We start from the raw sequence: 20,754 nt of genomic DNA, 5'->3' as shown, positions 1-20,754 counted from the left end.
ATGACACGTGCAGTGAATGGTTTACATTTTTTTAAAAAATTGTTCTGAATTTGATTTTTTTAAATGTGTAGTTTACTTTGGCCCATCATAACCTCAACAGAGTCCTGATGAGTAGATGTATTCAGAATTATTGTTCACAAAATGACTGCAGCAAGCAGAAACAGCCCTAGATTCCCTACTCCAGAATAATACAGTCAACACTCCCCCTCCCATTTGCAGAGCAACCCTTCCCCCTGAAATTGAAGGATGTGGAATTGCTCATGCTTGTTTGTAGGAATATATCATGATAATGCTGATTATATTAATAATCTATGTGGCTACTTCCACTAGGAGATTTTGTTTGGTATACAACCTGGAGCAGGATTTTGTTTTTGTTTATTTAGCACCACATGACACCCTAATTACCAGTATTTCATGTTTTCCCCTACTTTGCTGTGACAGAGTGTGATCTCTCCCAAATCTGGTTTGATACAATCTTTTTCTGAAAGATAGCTGTCAAAGCCTTTGAACGCTTTTTGTGACATTTAAGTCCAGCCTAATAAAAGATATTACACTACTCTTTTCTTTTAATAGTGGACTGACAGCCCACACAAAGTTCTCGTTTGTTGCAAAATAAAGTGGCCATTAAGGAATTAAATTTAGTAGCATCCATTATAGGCTCCACATTCTTCTTCAGACTGAGACATAGAGATATTAAAAGAATGCCTTTTCTTTGGACAAATATTCACAGGGCAGTATGCACTCTTTTGAGACCCACAGAAATCTTGGGCAGACTGAATATATAATATAGGAGACAAAGAAATCTCCTTGTGAGGGCACTGTCTTATGCTTCTGTGTGCAGTTGGATAGTAAAGAAAGTGTGTTATTTGTTCTTAAGAACTGCTGCTATCCATGACTGGAAATGTGAGGAATATCTTTAAGCCTGTTACAGTTACTGTATGTAAGTGTAGCAGCAAGCTCAGAGCTATAGGTGGTACCATGGTGGAATATGATTTTCACCCTCTTTATACAAATGTGTCTATTTCTTATTTAAATCAGAACTGGACAGATTCCATACCTGTGGAAAACATAATTTCCCAATCTATGTATGCCGTCTGTCAGGGGCTCACCTGATCTCTTATTGCTTGATGCTGCACTGTGGAATGTATATTTGTCTCTGAGAAGCGTTAAAGAGATGTGAAAGTATATGAAAGTTATTTCTGTGTTTGTATGTTTGGGTGATTGATCGTGATCGCTCATTCAGATGTGTAAATTGTCACTACTTGTGACAAGTCACCAAGTGCAGCATACGGGAATCATCTCAGCAAAATCTCTTATGGTTACTAAGCAAACATAATATTATCTTCCTGTTTTTTGTCCCTCTACAAGTTTTTGCTATTTATTTGTTTATTTTTATTCATTCATTCATTCAATTTATATATATTTAGTGTGGCTTTTACTTCAGCCATACGGTCACCTTGCTGAGCTCATATCAAACCACTCTAGGATGACTAAAAAGGTAAAGGTATCCCCTGTGCAAGCACCAAGTCATGTCTGACGCCTGGGGTGACTACCTAGGTGTTTTTGACTTGCTGAGGGTATGTTATTGCTTGGCCTCTGATACTATTAGTTTAACTTGTCTACTTTTAGGTTCTCAGCCAGATATCTGAGTGGATTGCTAAGTTTATATGACTGCCGATTTGAATCCTTATGAAAGGCTTCTTTGTCATTCATCCCTTTGCTGTAGCCACAAGCCATATATGGCCATTGAATTAGCCTTCTGGCTTGTTTGGATGATGTCAGTGTGTCTGTGAGGTAGACTGATACATTTTACCTCATGCTAGTTAAGCTGATGTCAACCCACTATCCTTTGTGAAATCACAAGCTCCTCAGTCCTAACTAGGCTCAGCTAATTTGAAGATGCTGGCCTGTGTGAAGATTTTTAGCTGAATAATTCCAGTTTGATAAAAATTAATGACAAAGCCCCAGGCAACTGGAACTACACTTCCCTCCTCAATGGCAGTGAATGGCTGTAATTCAGGTAATATCTACTGTTGCCAGCCTCCAGATGGGGCCTGGAGTTCTCTCAGAATTACAACTCATCTCCAGACTACAGGCTTCAGTTCCGCTGGAGAAAATGGTGACTTCAGAGGGCAGAATCTGTGTTAGACCCCGTATTCTAGGTAAAATCTCTTCTTAGATTCCTCCCTCCAGAGGCTTTGTCCCCAGATTTCCAGGAACAACAGCTGGCATTCTTAATTATCCCTGTTGTCCTATTTGTATTGTACTATTGTTGTGAAGAAGTGAGCAAGCCTGAGTTTGCTCTTCAGGCTGAATAGCCCCCACTTTGCCATGGATGTTTCCTGGCTGACTTTGAGCCAGTCACACCGTCCCATCTTTTCCTACCTCATGGAGGTGTTCTGAGAGTGAACGGAGGAAAAAACAATAATATAAGCCATTTTGGGTCCCCATTGAGGAGAATGTTGGAGTATAAATTAAGTAACTAAATAAATAAATCACCTCTAGAAGGGAAATGTTAGAGGAAAGGGTGAAGGAATTAGATCTATTTAGCCCGGAGAGAAGACAACTAAGAGGGTGACATGATCACTATCTTTAAGTACTTGAAGGGCTGTCATATGGAGAATGGAGCAGAGTTGTTTTCTGTTGCTCCAGAGGGTCGGAGCAGAACCAATGTGTTGAAATTAATTCAAAAGAACTTTTGGCTAAATGTCTGGAAGACAGTGAAACAGGTTTCCTTGTGAGATGGTGGAAGATTTTAAGCAGAGGCTAGATAGCCATCCGATAGAAATGCTAATTCTGTGAATTTAGGCAAATTTCCTCTAGTTGCACTTTGTATATTTCCAGAACCTATCCAGGGAAGTTTGAGAATTTTATTTACAAAACTATTCCCTCATCATTAGTAGCAAAGAGATCTTGCTGAAGCATGTCCCTTTATATTGTTTTTTACTCAACAGATGAAGAAAAAGAGAATAACAGAGCATCCAAACCTCATTCTACTCCAGCTACTCTGCAATGGTAAGAATCCCTTTTAAAAAGAAGAAATCAGTGTAAACATTTTAAGCTATTCAAGTGGGTAGCCGTGTTGGTCTGAAGTAGCACAATAAAATTTGAGTCCAGTAGCAGCCTTAAGACCAACAAAGTTGGACTCAAATTTTGTCATTTTAAGCTATGTTTGGTTTGAGAGGAGAAAAAAATAGAGAATATTGGGATTGTTTTAATAGTGCTGCAGAGTTTTGGATCACTATTGAATTATGAACCATGTCAGTCAGGTTGTGAGTATAATCTATAAATGCAGGGGGGAAATGCAGAATGTAATACTAGGTAGACAGTTCTGCTTTTGCGACTTTTTTGCTTATTAAAAAAACACATTGCAAGTATATATGGTAACTCCTGCTAAAATTTCACAAATCAGACTGAGTGAATATATGTAAGCTCTTGCTTCTCCCCTAAATGAGAAAAATCAACATAAATTCTGCAAAACAATAAAATATTGCCATAGTGTACATAATAAAAGAGTTATGTGCTGCAATCTTCAGGAGGGATTTGCTTACGTTCAGACTGGATGAGCCACTCTCCCTTTATTGAACCATATTACATACATGTAAATGTGAGAGCCTTTAAAGTAGTGCCATACTCACAGTCTCTTTTCCATGCTATTATTTCAGTGTTCAGGGAATATGGCATCATTGTTAAGTGATTAGGGAACACACACATCTTTTCCTCAGATTGACATCTGAATGGGAATTATATTTTCCTAACTTTCAAATCACAGTTTGCTTAGGTTGATTACATTTGCTTTTCCTCTCTGACTACCGTGTCCAATTCCTTGCATCAACCTAGGAGAAACAGACTCCATCTTTCCCACATTTGCATTGCCTATGCAGATAGTCTGTGAGCCAAGAAGTCACAGCTAATTAGATCACGTAGTTGCTCCCAAAAGAAAACAAGCAAATACTGGCAGCAATGTTCACTCAAACCCTTTCCCAGCATCCTCATTCATAGAGGTGAGCAAATCCTTAAACCCCTGGGATACTGAGCTCTGCAGGAATGCCAGCATATTTGCCATCGTATCTCAGACTTGAGAAATGAAAAGGCCATAGTGTGCCATCCAATCCATTCCCCTTGCCAATGCAACTGCTTTCTGCTTTTTATTCCATGTTTCTTGTGTTTATAGATATCACACATACTCCCCTCCCCCCACTTTTTTGCAAAAGAACTCACATCTTCCATTCATTACTAAAGTGATTGTTAGGCTGATTACATATGCACTAAAATTATTGTTAATGAAATAAGTGAAAGAGGAAACACTATGAACACTCCTATATTTAATAAGAATTGCTTATTTATTACAAATTTTTCTGCAAAATCCAGGGCAAAAGTTGGACTGATGCAATCCGTCTGACAAAATATTTCAGCTAAACGTTTGAGTCCAATTCACTTCTCATTCCTTGAGATGATAAAGCAATGTACTGCAGGATTTATTTAGGAACCTCTTATGTCAACTTTACGTAAACAAATAAACAAAGGCGGCTCATGACATATATTACAACAATAAAAACAGCACAAAAACTGTAGCACAGTTATATAGATAAGAACATCAGAATGACACCAGTTCTCTTGTTTCAGAATAAATGTATTTTCAGTTGATGCTGGAAGGTCCTGTAAAGAAAGGACTAGACAAAGCCCCTGGGCTGGGAGCTCTATAATTTAGGGACAGCCAGTAAGAAGGCCTTCACACAGAATCAAAGTCCTGCAAAGCTGTAGATTCAGTGATGCATGCCTATAGTGCTGGCACAAAGGATTCAACTTTGAAAAATGCAGCAAGACACTGCAGTCAGCATCAATGTAAGGAGAGAGATTCTGACAGTTGCTGCACAAGAACAACGGCAATAAAATCACATGCTTGATTGTCTTCCCTGCACTTTCTGATAAGTGCTAGCATTGTCAGAAGCTGATACCGCTAAGACTCAATTTTAATGTTGTAGAAATGGAATAAGGTCCATATTGTTTTCTTATCCTGCACTTTAAAAAATTAGATGAGGAATTTCCTTATTTATTTGCAGATATTCAAAACTAATCCTACCCCTCCCATTAATTGATCTTATCCTATGCTGAAGCTCACACAAGTCTCTTTGGTATAGATGTAGGGACAAAAGTACAACTAGATTGTCTACTGAACTGCAGCCACTGGTTCTGCCATGCCAACATTCTTCTCTTATACAAAGCCATTAAGCAGGTTGCACATAAAGCTTATTTTGGGAATGTGCATAGGAAGGGGAAGTTCAAAGTCAGCAGCAGTTGCTTTTATTCTATGGTCTTTTGAATCAGGGTGCAAGGAGAGTAGTCTGAAAGGGCCAAGGAGAAGGACACATGATTTGTGCGTTCAGTCATATACCATTGCAGGAGTTAGGTACTGTATCTGTAACCGCAGCAGCTACCAAGTAAGTTATCTGTAGGAAATAATGTAGTATCAAATTTACTTCCATCGTTATATGTCAAGCTAATAAAATAGGAAAAAGCAGGAATTTTTTTCTTTAATTTATTTTGTCCTGCCTATAAATAACTGTCTAAGTGCACGTATGTTGTACATTCACAGTCTTCATCAGGAGATTATCAGACTTTATGAAAATTCAGAATGCATGTATGTAACATTTACCCAAAATAAAACTTGGTTGGTCTCAAAGTTGCCACTGGATCAAACTTTATTCAGGATATGCTTTGAAATTCATCATCATCATCATCATCATCATCATCATTATTATATTTATATTTATATTCCGCCTCCCCCCCAGAGGCTCGAGGCAAGTTACATAAAACAATCCCATTAAAACAATATCATAAAAGCATGAACCCACAACTAATCCTTAACAACATAGTTATAGCAGGCCAAGAGTGGCAGCACGGTTCAATAACTAACCCGATCTCTACCCCCACTAAAAGGGAAGTGGAGGAGAGCTGCTGACATACGCAACCGCTGCTTCGTGAGGGGGGGGGCAGGTCTTCATTGCTGCCTGGCCTCAACCAAAAGCCTGGCGGAAGAGCTCCGTCTTGCAGGCCCTGCAGAATGTTGAAAGTTTACGCAGGGCCCTCAGCTCTTCCAGGAGCTCATTCCACCAGGTCGGGGCCAGGACCGAGAAGGCTTTTATTGTTCTGATAAGAACTCTTATTGTTCTGATATGATCAGTGTTGATGTGTTCATCTTAAACATTTCTCTAAAGTGTTTCATAGTTAACATAGTCTTGTTTGCAGACTATATTGACGTGGGTTGTTGTTGTTTTTCTTGAGTGGACTAAACTTGTAGTATATCTAAAACTTGCCAAGCAATAAATCAAAGATGAGACCAGTTACTAGTGCTACATTTTCCATTTTATCATATACAATTTTTATAATGATTAGAATATGCAAAACTCATATGTAGGTACATGTCAGAGGTATGTTAAAGCCTAAAGAAGATGGCATTTGTATTGGCTGTATTTCTCTTGTGGCAAAGAGATAAAAGCTTTGAATCTTAAGCAGACCTTGTTGCTAGTTATACAACCATGGTTCAGCCAATCAGAGGGATCCGAAAGAATGGACTAAAAGATCTCCTCCTGAAGCTTTTCAAGGGGTTAGTCTTCCCTAAGTGATCTACTTTTGACACATTACTGGTTGAGTAGGCCTCTCTGGTTTATTGTGTAAATCCCACCTGTAGCCAAAACTTGAATTCCCAGGTGACAAACCCAATGGTGCCCTGTAGGCCTCAGTGGTGCCCTGCAGGCCTCAGAACAGAAAGGCAGAGATTTTCCAGCAATGTTAGTACAACTATGCTAATACCTGTTATGTCCCTGAGAAGTGAATGTGACTAAGGAAGGGGTTAAGGAGCTTCCTTGTACTGTGTTATCTGTCCAGTCTTATGCATACAATGGGAGAGAGCTGGATTTTTGTGGAGTCCTATGAGTCCTATGAAAGGAGCTATTAGTATGATTGTTTGTTTGTTTGTTTGATTTATGTCCCACCCCTCACTCAGCATCTCAGGGCACATAAAAAATATAGTTAAAATACAGCATAGCACACATTACAAGATTATAAAACCATATATAGGTATAAAACTTAAACAGTCCATAAAATTAGGATTAATAAACCTCCGATTTCCAAATGGTCACAATCATAATCCACTACGTACTTCTTGGAGGAATTCCCCATGTATAGCGCAAAACAGGGGAGTATGTGTAGAGGGAAGCCCATGATTACCTTATTGTATCCACACTGGCCTCAACTGAAGCCTTGGCAGAACAGCTTCATTTTGAAGGCCCTGTGGAACGATGTGCTTCATGCCCCTTCCATGAGGCTAGATGGCCTCTTTATGGAACCAGAGTATATTGCATAGATCATATGATCACACTGTAAAGTAGCCTTATTTATCCACCAGCCTTTGAAATTGGGTACAGCTGTACTGAGACAGACTAAAGATGGGTCTGCCAAATCCAGCTGTTCCTAAGGGCAGATGCCTTCCTTTTAAATATAAAGCTTAGCCTACATATGCAGATAATCTGAACTGATCATGAAGTGGCAGAGTGGTGGAATGGCCAGCACCACTTCAGTCTATAAATGAGGGATTACCACATTTCACTCATGGTTATATTTACCATGTCCTGTAAAATTAAACCAAGAAGTGAAAACTCAAGTTTCCTCCTGATGTGCTAATTTGTTATTATCATTAAAAAAAATTTTTTAAAATAAAAATTTCCCCTCCTACAATTTGAAAGGACCCAGCCTATTCTACCATTTCAGAATTCTACCCTTTCATTCTGTTCCTTTTCTAGATTGGGCTGCATCCATCAGCAGTTATATATTTTGGTCAACCCAGTGATAACCTTTCTACTATTTCCTTTGCAGTTTTTGATTGGCAACAAATATAGGAGCTCTAGGCCAGACTGTTGTGGACCATCAGGCATTGGACTAGAGAGAGGTCACAAGAAGTGCGTACTCTGACCTAGACAGAGAAACAAGTAGAAAAAGAATCACTGTAGTTTGCTTGGTATAAAATATTTATAATATGTGTCATTCAGCAATATTGTAAGTTGCCTCGAAAAATTTATTGTGAGATACTGGGAGTTCACATTTCTTTATCAGGGCATTCTTTCTAAATTATCTCTGTCTGATAGTGGTGATATTCTAAGTTCATTATTTTAGGCACAATACTGCAGGCTAGAGCTGAATTTTTTAAAAAAGAATTTAAAGTCAAGAAAGTGAAAGACATTGTGTAAGACAGGGTTTCTGATCATTAAAAAAGCTGAGGTATAATGGAATATTGTCCAGTGTTGGACTAATGAGTCTGTGTGAAAGAGAGAAAAAAGGAGAGAGAAAAAATCATCAGATATGATGAAGCAATATAATTAACAGCCTTTCTTTCTGTCCTGTCTTGTTCAGAAAAACTGGCATGCCAATTACCAGCTATAGCATACAAGTAAAGTCTCTGTGCTTCGAAAAGGCATTTTGTTGAGGTCCGTGAGGTTGAGGAAAGATGCTTCAGCAATATTGCTGGAGAGAAACATGAAGAATAGATGCCCTAACTAACAAACTGATTCTGGTCATCTCATCAAATATCTTATTAAAATACTTTGCAAACAATCATGCTGAACTGTATAGTTTAAAAAAAATCAGAAACAAGGTAGAAAAAGATATACACCTGCTCATCTTTGGTTTCTACTAGATAATGAATAAATAGCTCATACGAATCCTAGTAATATATGTAACAATAGAATGTGTTTAAGGCCTCAGCGCCCTAAGGTTATTTTGGCAACTGTTATGAGCGAATCAATTGACATTATTAGGATTACTGGCATATTTAAAGTGCACCCCCCCCCCCAACTTTTTTTTTTTGTGCTAAACTAGAAGTTTTAAGCTTTGGGAAGAATCAGGAATTAGAAAAGGGCTATCTCAAACTGATATGGAAACCTTAAATCAGCTGGGATGAAAGGCACACATGTGTTAGATAAGACACAATTATGTGGACCTGGGTGTTGCACATCTTATTCCTATCTCTCTTCAGAGCTAAGATCACACATGCAGCCTCAGCCAGAATGACCAGAGCTGAAATGATAGCACTGAATTCAGCCCCGTTCTTCCTTCCCAAACAAGTACATGGCTGCTGTCAAAACATTCTTTATTGCACCATAAGCAGGTTTAGCTAATACTGATGTAGCTACAAGCAACCATAGTGAGATGATTTTAAATGGTGTAGGTAAAACAAAGAGCAGCCTGGAATTACCTGGGGCCACCATTGACAATGCCAGGGGGAGCAGTGAAGTAGACACAGCAGCAGAGGAGGATGCATGCACAGAGCGCAGCATGCGTCCCGACGCTCAGTGGGAGGTGGCAGAGCGTGCTGGCTGTTTATAAGAGGCCATGTGCTCGGCCTGGCCTCTTTCACTGGGCATTAGTCAGGGACGCTACCCACCCTCCCACCCCTTGGTTTATGGCTGAGAATAGGCTGGCAGTTGTTTAAGGGGCACAAGCGGTTTGCGTTTGGTTTGATGTTCGTTCATATTAGGAAATAGCTATGAGCTACTATAAGTGACTCCATCCAGCCACCTCATTCTCTGTCGTCCCCTTCTTCTTTTGCCCTCAATCACTCCCAGCATTAGGCTCTTCTCCAGGGAGTCCTTCCTTCTCATGAGGTGGCCAAAGTATTTGAGTTTCATCTTCAGGATCTGGCCTTCTAAGGAGCAGTCAGGGCTGATCTCCTCTAGGACTGACTGGTTTGTTCGCCTTGCAGTCCAAGGGACTTGCAAGAGTCTTCTCCAGCACCAGTGTTCAAAAGCCTCAATTCTTTGACGCTCGGCCTTCCTTATGGTCCAACCTTCACAGCCATACATTGCAACTGGGAATACCATAGCCTTGACTAGACGCACTTTAGTTGGCAGGGTGATGTCTCTGCTTTTTAGGATGCTGTCTAGATTTGCCATAGCTTTCCTCCCCAGGAGCAAGCGTCTTTTAATTTCTTTGCTGCAGTCCCCATCTGCAGTGATTTTGGAGCCCAGGAAAATAAAATCTGTCACTACTTCAATTTCTTCCTCATCTATTTGCCAGGAATTAAGAATAAAATGATACAGGCACGTAATTTTGAGATATACTATACCATCCTAGAGCTGAAAGGATGCAGATGATATGCATAAAATAAGTACGTAGATAATATGGCTACAGTATAAGAGTATATACAATATAAGATTTTTAAAAAGTTGAGACATAGTGGGTAGTGGTAGTTAATTTTTAAAATCTAGCTATTGTAATACAGGGCAGCCAACATTCATGTAGTTTCCTTTGTCTGGTTGTTGTTTTCAAGGTTGGAGGAGAACTATGAGATTGCTGAAGGAGTTTGCATTCCTCGAAGTGCCCTCTACATGCACTATTTGGACTTCTGTGAGAAAAATGACACACAACCTGTTAATGCTGCCAGTTTTGGAAAGGTGAGTATGGAACCAATTAAAACGTCTTACTATGAAACGTCCTTCAAGAATTTTTGAGGGGATCTGAAAGATAATCTCTATAGCACCTCCATACAACATTAATTGCAATCTGAAGAAACTACTTTTGTCCACTTAGGGGAAAACTGGGAAGGAGATTCATTTTAGCAACTTTTCTACTTCGATCCCATTTTCATTTCTCTCAAGTAATTGAATATTATGTGTCCATGATTCCGTTACCTCCTCACTTGCCTCTCTGTCCCAAAAGGTGTTGATTGGCTCACTTCACTGAATCATTTACTGCAATGCTGTCTGAGGGGGCTGCCCTTAATGACTGTCAGAAACTACAGCTGGTACAGAATGCTGTGACCAGAATGTTGACTGGAGTGGATGATAGAGGCCCCATCACTCCAGTCTTGTTCCATCCACCCTGGCTCCCAATTTGCTTCTAGGCCCAATTCAAGATGCCAATTTGCTTCTAGGCCCAATTCAAGCATTGACCTTTACAACCCTATGCAGCTTGGGAACAGCACACCTTAAGAACTACCTGCTCACTTATGACCCTGCCTGCCCAGTCATCTTCAGAGGCTCTGCTTCAGTTGCCCTCACCACCTGAGGCCAGACGGGTGGCAACCAGAGAAAAGGTGTTTTGGGTTGTGGTGCCAAAACTATGGAATTCCCTCCCTAAGGAGATTTTTCTGTCTCCTTCTATCACCGTCTTCCTCCAGTGGGTGAAGACTTTTTTGTTTGGTTTGGCATTCCCTCACGAACTCGTATTCTGTCACTGCATTATGTGATTGGGAAAAGCTGCTCTTGTGGAATTTCTTTCATGCAACTGTTACGTAAAGGCAAACTATTTCAACTGTTCAGCTGACTTCTACAAAATTCATTAACGGACTAACCTTTATGGTTCTTAGCACAGTTTAAAGACTTTATTTTTAGCAGTCCCTAGAGAGAACAATGTAATCTAAAAACAGAATGCAACGCTAATTGAGGTTGCAAAATGTACCTATTTTAAAGTGAGTTTTATTGAAACTGTTATTTATGAGGAAAAATATCTAAATTTGGAGCACTCGTGTAAAATAGAAAGATACATTTGTTTCAGAAGTTTGATATAAGACAGAGGTTATCCTTCAAAATTGTTATTCCTACTTTATCTGCCCCCCACTATATATTCTGTTCCTCTCTCTGTTGATCTTTTCAGTCTTTCATAAGCAAGACTGCTGTGGGAGAAAAGTCTGGATTATCCTCCCCCTCCCCATAAATGAGTCACAAGTATTTTTTCTTATTGTTGTTTGTGAAGATCTAAAAAGCTTTATTGCCTTTATTCTGGAGAGAAATTTTACCTTAGTGTGGGGAAGGGTGTAAAGAGTAATCTGTCATACCATGTTATAGAGAAATATTTATGAGTGTGTCTCATGGACATCTTGCTACCAGATAGTGCTGGTATTATCATTAACTACAAGTATCATAATTCCAGTCTTCTGTTTGTGACAATTTTGCAGCTACGTCTTCATTTAGACAATTATACCATTTCTGCATGGAGGGGTAAAACATGCATGGCCTCCTGCTTACAAATGCAGTAACCTCGCGTTTGGAGTCCTCCTCATGGAAGACCCCTCCTGCGTTTTCCCTCTGCACCATTGTGGCTTTTTGCCTCCCAATGAGGCTGCAGGGGAAAACAAGCCAAACTTCTCCCTCTGCTCCTTAGCTTGTCAATCACAGCAAGCTACCAATTACAGCACAGCAGTTCTCTTGTGGACTGAAACTTTCTTCCTACCTGAGCCCTGAAATTAATTTTTTTTAGGCACTTCTGCATTGCTATGTGGTAATGTCACAACACAGATCCATTTTTAATAAAAATCAACACTTCTGTGTTCAGATGGAGAAATGCCAGAATGATACAGCATTCCCCCCCCCCTTGTGGGGTTTGTCTTCTTTTGGACTTTATTTCTGTCTGGGTGGATTTCTGAGACACTGAACATGGTAACTGGAGCTCAAAGAGTCCTTTTGTGTAAATGGCTTAAAAACAAAGCGCTCAGACCCCTGTATGATCAGGAGAAGGCTGCTCAATCACCTGCTCCCCCTCTTTCCCACCTCCAGAAAGCACAAACAGGGCTGGGGTTTGCCTGCCTGAGTTGTGAGAAGGCTGGACATGGTCCCTGGAGCCCAAAATGTTATTTTTTGTAAACAGCTGGCTTAAAAACAAGAGCTCAGTCCCCTGTATCTTCGGGAGAAGGATGCTTGATCACCCACCCACCCCTTTCCCATGGGCCATGTTTTGCCTGCTTCATCCCAAAAAGATTGTGGACACTTCGCAGAAGATTTTATTTTACCTTTGACAATGTAGTTTTGCAGTTGTGCTGCAACATGGACCATGCCATTCTTTTAAATTACTTGGGGCAGGAAATCGAGAGGGGAGGGCAGCTGTGAGGGCAGGACAACGCTACGGAGACTGTTGCACCTTTCCCCCTCCATATGGGCTTCCCTCTGGTTGCTGATTGGTTGCTCACTGATGGGATGTGAGATAAAAAGGGGCAAATCCTCTTTTTGTGATTTCCCTTATCATGAGGCAAATCTGGGCAAAACATGAGCTAGCCCCTGGACAGCCTCGAGATTCAGGTGACGTCATGTGGAGGGACTGTCTTAGTGATTCCTGATTACACTGCTGAAATTCATGTTTATTTTTACAAAGATAGTGGCAAATTTGAACACAATATATAACTGGGCCCCACATATCTGCCCTATGTCCCCTGCAGGACTTTATGCTCTGCTGGTACTAACTTGTTGGTGATTCCTGGCCCTAGAGAGGCATGCTTTCTGCTTTCCACAGGGCCTGCAAAATGGAGCTCTTCTGCCAGGTCTATGGTTGAGGCCAGGGAAGTGAGGAAGATTTGCCCCCCTCCACAAGACTAGTGCTAACACCTGGGTTGTTGTCAGCTAGGGCCTCCCTCTCTCTCCCCTATAGTGGGTTATTAGATTTCTGGGCATGGGGATTGAGTTGTTTTATTGCTTTGTTTGCTATGTTTTTAGCATTGTATTTTGAATGTCCTTTTAATGGGGGTTAATGGGGTTTTTATTGAGGACTTTGTGACCCACCACAAGCCATTGGAATGGGAGTGGCGGGATATAAATCTTAACACAGCCTGCGGTGCCGCGGGCGCCGCGGACTAAATAAAATTATAAGGGCTTGGGAGGCGGGATGTGTCTGGGATGAGGAAGGGTGCCGATTGGCCCCTTCCTCCGGACAGACTATTGGAGGGATTGGTCCCTCTGAGTCCCTGCCGGAGCAACTGCGAGCCGCGCACAGCGCAGCTCGCAGTTGCTCCTTTGCCGGCGGCCTGACACCCCTCGCCGCATCGGGCTGCTGCCCAAGGGAGCCCCTGGCAGTCGCACGGAGTGCGGCTGCCGGGGGCTCCCTGCCCGACGGCCTGACGTGGTGAGAGGCGCGAAGTGCCTCTCGCCACGTCAGACCGCTGACCAAGGGAGCCCCCAGCAGCCATGCTCCGCGCGACTGCCGGGGGCTCCCATGCCTAGCGCCCGCTGTATTTTAGGTACAGCGGGCTTGACTACTAGTCACATAATAAATAAAATAAATAAATAAACGTAATTAAAATATGAAATTTGCTGCAATCCTACAATATGTGATGATGGTTCAACAAATTTACAGAGGAAAGGCCTATCAAGTACTATTATCTAAATTAGAACCTCCAGGCTCCCACTGGAGACAGAGGACAGATAAAAGCTATTGCCTTTATGCCCTGCTCATGAGCTTCTGTTATATTGATTTTGATAGTGTTCTATGTGAATGTTCAGAAATGTTTTATGTAGACCGCCCAGAGCTGTAGGGAAGGGCGGTATAAATAAACAAACAAACAAACAAATAAATAAAGAGGCATCGGGCTGGTTTCTTTGGGGTGGGAGGAATGCTGGGCTAGACGTACATTTCATCCAGCGAGGTTTTTAATACAAGTTTATAATTAAGCCTTCACAGCCCTGCCACTGTGGTACCTTTCTACCTTGTTCTTTTAAAAATAGTTTTAAAAGACCGCCAAGTTTGTAATGCGGTGGGTTGATATATCTTTTAACTTTCATGTGGGTTTTTTTGTTATGTAACCTGATGTGAGATGGCTTGCCGATAGCAGCAGGGAAGGAATCCAACAACTAATAATAATTTTAAAAAAATGCTTTTCACTGTCCCTTCTCCTGTAAAAACACAACAAGCAATTTTCCTATGTATTATACTGGAGCAAGCTACTGGTGTGGGGTTTGACTAGCAGTAGTGCAGTTAAAAGGGTCCTGGGCTTTTTCATCATCTGGAAATGTCCTAACAATGCCATCCAGGACACGGGTAGATGTTACTCGTTTCTATTTCGATAGGGTCTACACATTGTGAAGTGTGGGCCGGATTGAATTCTTAAAAGACATAGTTCTCTTTTCTCATTGTTATGAAAACTAGTCAGAGTAAACAGGCATAGATTATTTTGTGTTAGGTTCTGTTTTGGTACTAACCTGCACCAGGAATGAATGACAAGAGCTGCTAAAAAGTGAGGACTAGAAAATGCCTTTTTCCCACTGCCCCCAGGAAGCCCCCAACCCTGTCTGCACAAACTAAAAGAGAGGGGTGGGATTAATGTGTAATTAAAGGGAATTTGGAAGACTGAGATGTTGCGGAATGTTAGATCAGTAGCTGGAACAGCATGTGGTGTTCTTTAGGTAGGCTTCATTGAGTCAGTACAAAAAAAGGAGGAGAAAGAGGGGCTGCTTGCCTGTCTGCTCATTTATCAAATACCTTGGCTGAACTTTCAGGGCTCCACAAAAGTGTTTTTCTGTTTGCTGATTTTTCATTGCTCCAGAAGGTAAAGCAGAATGGATAGTGAAATCCAAAGTTATGTGGCATTTATTTTCTACAATGGCTGTGTTGGATAAACCTTGTGAGCTACTGGTCTAGTATAGCTAGGGAAAAAAGTAGCAACAGAGTAGAAATTGTATGGAAATGGTATTGTATAACACTTGTATTTTTGCCTGGCAGCTCTGATCTGAATGCAGTGCTTAGGACTGATGCCATTTATGATAGAAAGTGTGAAAACAAGCAGTAGGTGCAAAACATGTTTTAATTAGTTCTATTAAGCTATGCACTTTGAACTGGTGGCAGTTCTTCTGAGGGAAATGCACCAGACACTTAAATAGATGTCCTTCTATTTGACTTCAAGAGTGGATTTAATTTCTGAGAAAGAATTGGATTGTTTAAACCATGGTAAAGAATTTGGCTAGCTGCGTTTTATTAAAATAATAATCTGTTGCATTCTTTCCAAGGGTAGGTTGTATGGCCCTCTTTCCATCTGTAGTCTTGTTATTTATGATATAATTTAATTGGAAAGTTAATCCTGAAAGTTTTGGGGTTTTTTTAGTAAGTTATCCATGTGATCTCTTCAAAATTATGTTTTCATCCTTCCTTATCATCAGAAAATATGACCTTCATACAGGCATGGGAGATTTACAAATGTTGGAAACTGTGGTGACAAACTAAAAAAAACCAACAACAGGCATTTCCTTTGTAAGAAGCTTGTGCAGCTAATTTTAATAATAATTACATATCATCTAACTGATCTGTTCATCATAAGTCCTAAACTGAAGATGGCTCGTGGATGTTTTACTCTTGTTTTGCAGTATTTGGGGGGAAGGTAATACACTTATGTCATCTTCTGAAACATCTTACTCTATAATGATACAAATTTGAAATAGTGAATTTCTGCTGGTTTACTTGAGCAATTTATCACCCTTTCAGCCCTCTTTCCTATGTTAATTTGACTCCGTAGAATCAATGTTTTTAAATGAAGAATCTCAAATCCTCAAGTTTCTGAGGATGCTTTTCAGATAGGGATGGTTTCCTAGGGCTGAGGTCACTGAATCAGCATACCTGACTTCCACAAGCCTTAGGAATAGTAGACCAGCCCCCAAACTCCTCCCTGCTGGTTGGAATGCTATGGTGGCTAGCTGACCAAGCAAAGCAATAGCTGTATACTGAGTGCTAAGTCAGCCATAACAGAACTTCATCCAATGACTATGCTTGGGTGGACCACTTTTAAGTACTTTCCTTTTAGTTTCTTGAGTTGGTGCTTCAGTGGCTAGAATAATCGAATCATAAAGTTAAAAGGGTCCTAGTGTTCTAGTGCTCAGGTCTTCCATATACCCTGTTTCCTCCCCCCCTGGCAAGCTTCTCGCTGCGGGGGGGGGGGAATGTAGCCGTGGCCTGGTGCCGAGGCCTTCGAGGCCCGGCACCAGGCAACGGCCCGGGGGTTGGGGACCACTGCTCTAGAGGATGCATCAGCTACTCTGCAGTAGCCAGCAAACTACCACTAGCTCTTAAAGCTGCTGGAGACTATTGGTCCATTTAGCATGTCAAGCAACTACTGATTGATATGCCTGCATGCCTTGGTCTAACATGTTATGAAACCAGTCTTTACAAGCTGCTATTAGTTAATGGAGTGTTGTGTAGTAGAAATAAATCCTTTTGTCAGACATGAATGTACTGCCAATCGATTTCACTGGATGAGTTCTAGAATTGTTGGAGATGGAAACTCACTGCTAACTTGTATCACACTGTTCATTTATTTTATAAATTCCTATCACCCTTTGTAATTTTTTCTAATATAAAAAATAATGTAGCCTTTTTTGTCAGAAGATTTTCTACCCTCTGATGACTCTATCAGCACCTTCTGATGCCTTCCAGTAAAGGCACCAAACCTCCTTCCTCTCTCAGTGACACTCAGGGCCTTTTCGCACGGGGATCTTTGTTGCAAATTGTTTGCGGAATGAAAAATCGCCATTTAAAATAGTGGAATTCGTCATTATGCATACCTGCCTTTGTAGTGGAATCAGTTGCGTTTTTTAGCGTTTCCCACAGGCTTCCGGTCTCGGCAGAAATCGCTAGAAAGGAAGCGCTATTGCAGAGCTCATCCCGCCCCTGGCCGTCAAGCAGCCAATGGGCAGCCGTTAGCATGCTCCCAAACAGCCCCTTTCCCTTTAAGAAAGGTTTAAAAAAAAAAAACAGACCCATAGCAACGAATCTAGGTAGATTCGTTGCAACAGAGAGACCCATCCAGCTGCCTAATGTGAGCTGTCGTTTGATTGTATGATCGTTGGCACGCTGCCTCGAGTGATAAAAAAAAAATCCCCCCCCCCTCTCACGGGCCCGATTTTCGGCTGAATTAATGTGTAAAAAATAAAGGGACTTTATTTCAGCAAACGGGCTTTTATGTGGTTTGTGCTTAGTGACTAAAGGTGAAGGACTGAAGCCAGGGAAGCCTCTAAACAGAAAGAGGCTCGCTGGTGCGTTTATCCCCGCTCGCTCAGAGAAAAAAATGGCGATCGCTTCGCCGGAAGTTTGGAGGAGAGAGCCAGGGGGAGGGACTTTGAAGAACCCGCAACAATGGTAACGCACAGGTCTTTAGCGCTATTGTTGCAGATTGGTTGCAGGAGTGTATCGCTATCCGGAGGGTGAATCCACTTTTCTGGATTCCCCTGAAAGCACTACAACGAAGCGCTTTTTGCGGGTCAGTTTCAGGATTGTTGCAGATTGTCTACGACGTCGTGGGTTATGGCAAATTAGTAGCGTTTCCAATTAGCAACCATTGTGCTATTTTGAAGCCGTGCGAAATGGCCCTCAGTGTCAACAGCTAAAGTGCTTGCAGTCAACTACCATGCAAGCCATCCCCATTGTACACAATGTTCTAAATATGGGTGCCCTGTGTCATTCTGATTGTGATACCTGGATTTTATTATCTAGCTGCTATTTTACTCTCCCTAATACAATTTAATAGAATCCAAAGGAACTTCACTCATGGAAGGAATCTATTACTAGCTACTGGGCATTTCACTTTTTCACTGTCAGAGGACACTGAGATGTGGTTCTTTGTGAACTTTTTGAGTATTTTGTCATTCTTTTTCTGAAGATACCTGGTGAACTTTGTTACCAAAGTTCTGAAAGTTGGAGTGGGACTTATACCAATAGTAGTCCTATTGCTTCTTATTCATTCACCCCGTCCTAGCAAGTATGCCAGATTTGCCCACCCATATTGTATCATAATGGGAGCAGGCAACAGTTACAGATATTATCACTGGACTTGGGAATTTAAGGTGCTTTAGGACCTGAGATCACAAATTTACTGCTTCATCTTTTAAAAAGAAAATACTTCTCCAACCTTTGCCTAAAATAATCTATTTCTATTATTTAATATGTTATTAGCAGAAAACTCAGTGGCATATTTAACATTGTTTTTCAGATAATAAGGCAACAATTTCCACAGTTAACAACAAGACGACTTGGAACCAGAGGCCAGTCAAAGTAAGGAATAATGTGTGTTTCATAATGACAAAAAGGCTAAGTATGATATAAAACATTCTCTGTGGGATTTTCTGTAAAATAGTTATTTGGGAGTGCCTCTGTGTGCAGGAAAAAAACAAGCAATTTTGAATGCACATTGGCTCAAAAAAGAATATGTCCTTTCTTGTCACAGGTCTGCTAAGATGGTGACAGTATAACCAGACAAATGTAGGATGTGCCCCAATACTTTGCCATTAAAAGAGTGTTCATAAAAGAGGCACCAAAATAATCTATCAAAAAGCATAATTTCTTCTCTCGGATGTAACTGGTCATCTTGGTCTCTTATTTGTGTTAAAACAATGTCAGTGATCTCTTTCAATTCTCCAGAAAGAGGTAGCTGTTCTCATAACCAAGTGGCAGGATCATGTGCCATTAGCCATTTGGACAGCATAAACATGTATTTCACTTCCCCTCAGGAAATGAGGCAGCTGCCACTTCTTCCACCTTTCTTATTTGGTCTTCACCCTTTCCTGCCCGTAGTGTGGCATGCATGAAGATTTTGGGGGGATGGAGCTTGGGGAGGGTGGGGCTTGGGGAACAAAGGGACTTCAGCAGGTTATGATGCTATAGAATCCACCTTCCAAAGTAGCCATTTTCTCCAGGGAAATTGATCTCTACTGCTTGGAAATCAATTGTAATAATGAATGGAAGTCTCCAGGCCCCACCTGGAGGTGGGCAACCCTATTAGGCAATATAGGGTAGGACTGAGGGACTATTACATTGGAAAATCTGAGGCTATTTTCCCATTCTTCAGAAAGGTTTTAAAATACTTGGTACTGTCACGGCACTAAAAATGGTTATGTCAATTCAATTATTGGTTGACACTTATCAAGATGTTCATGAATTGTTTCCCCTTTCCCCTTTCTATGGTGGGACTTTGGGCGAGTTGGTTGGGGTTGTTTGTTTTTGTTTTGCTTTCCCAATCTTTACACAGCCAAGGAAGCAGGGAAACTGTGTTCGTTCACTAGATTTTGCAGCCTGGAAGAACATTGTTTTGCCTTCTTCCCTGATTATGTTCATTCTGAAAATGCATTGGTTAAAACTAGGATTGGGGAGATTAATGTTCAAATCCTTACTTGGCCATCAAGTGACTTTTGACCATTCACTCAGGTTGAATCCACACAGGTGTTTTGCTCCACCTGCGCTTCCAAATCAGAGCAGTGGGTTTTGGAGGATCTAAATGACTTTGGCCTCTCCAGAAATTGTATTAACTTTCGCCTCTCATAATCTAATTTCTGGGCTTTTCACTTTTTTGCTACAATCGTTCCTGAGCGATTACTATTAAAGTGGGTTTGCATACCATCTGGATTCAAGTTTTTGAAACTGCCACCAGCATAGATGCCATTTAATGTCATCATCCTCTCTTACCCATCATTCCCATCCCGCTGCCCATGCCCCTACCCATGTTGGCTTTTAAAAAAATTAATTGGCCATGGCTATATAGTGAAATGTTATAATGCTATAGTGATAGAGCAACAACTGATCTGTTAAAATCATCAACAAGCTTTCTAACAGTGTATGTGTATGGTGGGGATGCGCATGGGGCTGGGGGAAGTATGGAGAACACTCCCGTGTTGACACCACTGTGAGTACTCCTGCATTTGCAGCTGCAGTAACTCCACAGTGGAGAATTGCCACTGTGTGGATTCAGCCTTTCTGTCTCTCAAGGTTGCTATGATAATAAAATGAGGGAGAATAGGCTTTAGAATAAAAAGAAGTAGAAGCTTAATAAAAAGTTTTAATTAAAAAAAGAAGCAGACACTATCCCAGTTTACCTTCGCTGAGAGCTGCTTGTGTTTTTAACTCATGCATAAATAAAAGCAGGTCAGGAAAAGCTTGATCTGCTTAAATGTTGTATGTCAGGGTCATTTTACGCAAAGGCAAGCTGTATTTACTGTCACGTGTCTATTCAGCAGCAAACTG

At 41.0% G+C, this 20,754-nt stretch overlaps 1 protein-coding gene across 7 annotated transcripts in view; it reads left to right on the top strand.

Moving 5' to 3' along the window:
- Positions 1-20,754, top strand: part of RFX4 (regulatory factor X4) — a 90,351-nt gene that overhangs the window by 33,818 nt on the left and 35,779 nt on the right. For 5 of the 7 annotated variants that reach the window (XM_077339702.1, XM_077339699.1, XM_077339698.1 and 2 more), the window contains exons 3-5: positions 2,955-3,015; positions 10,325-10,448; positions 18,731-18,792. In XM_077339702.1, the coding sequence (XP_077195817.1) occupies positions 2,955-3,015; positions 10,325-10,448; positions 18,731-18,792 (247 nt within the window). Of the gene's footprint in view, positions 1-1,861; positions 2,021-2,954; positions 3,016-10,324; positions 10,449-18,730; positions 18,805-20,754 lie in introns of those variants that run through there. The other 2 variants (XM_077339701.1, XM_077339705.1) reach the window with 2 other exon arrangements.

The sequence above is a fragment of the Paroedura picta genome, chromosome 5 (assembly GCF_049243985.1).
Source record: "Paroedura picta isolate Pp20150507F chromosome 5, Ppicta_v3.0, whole genome shotgun sequence".
In the NCBI taxonomy this organism is placed as follows: domain Eukaryota; kingdom Metazoa; phylum Chordata; class Lepidosauria; order Squamata; family Gekkonidae; genus Paroedura; species Paroedura picta.
The sequence above is the reverse complement of the archived record's forward strand: the minus strand, read 5'-3'. Positions and strand labels throughout refer to the sequence as shown.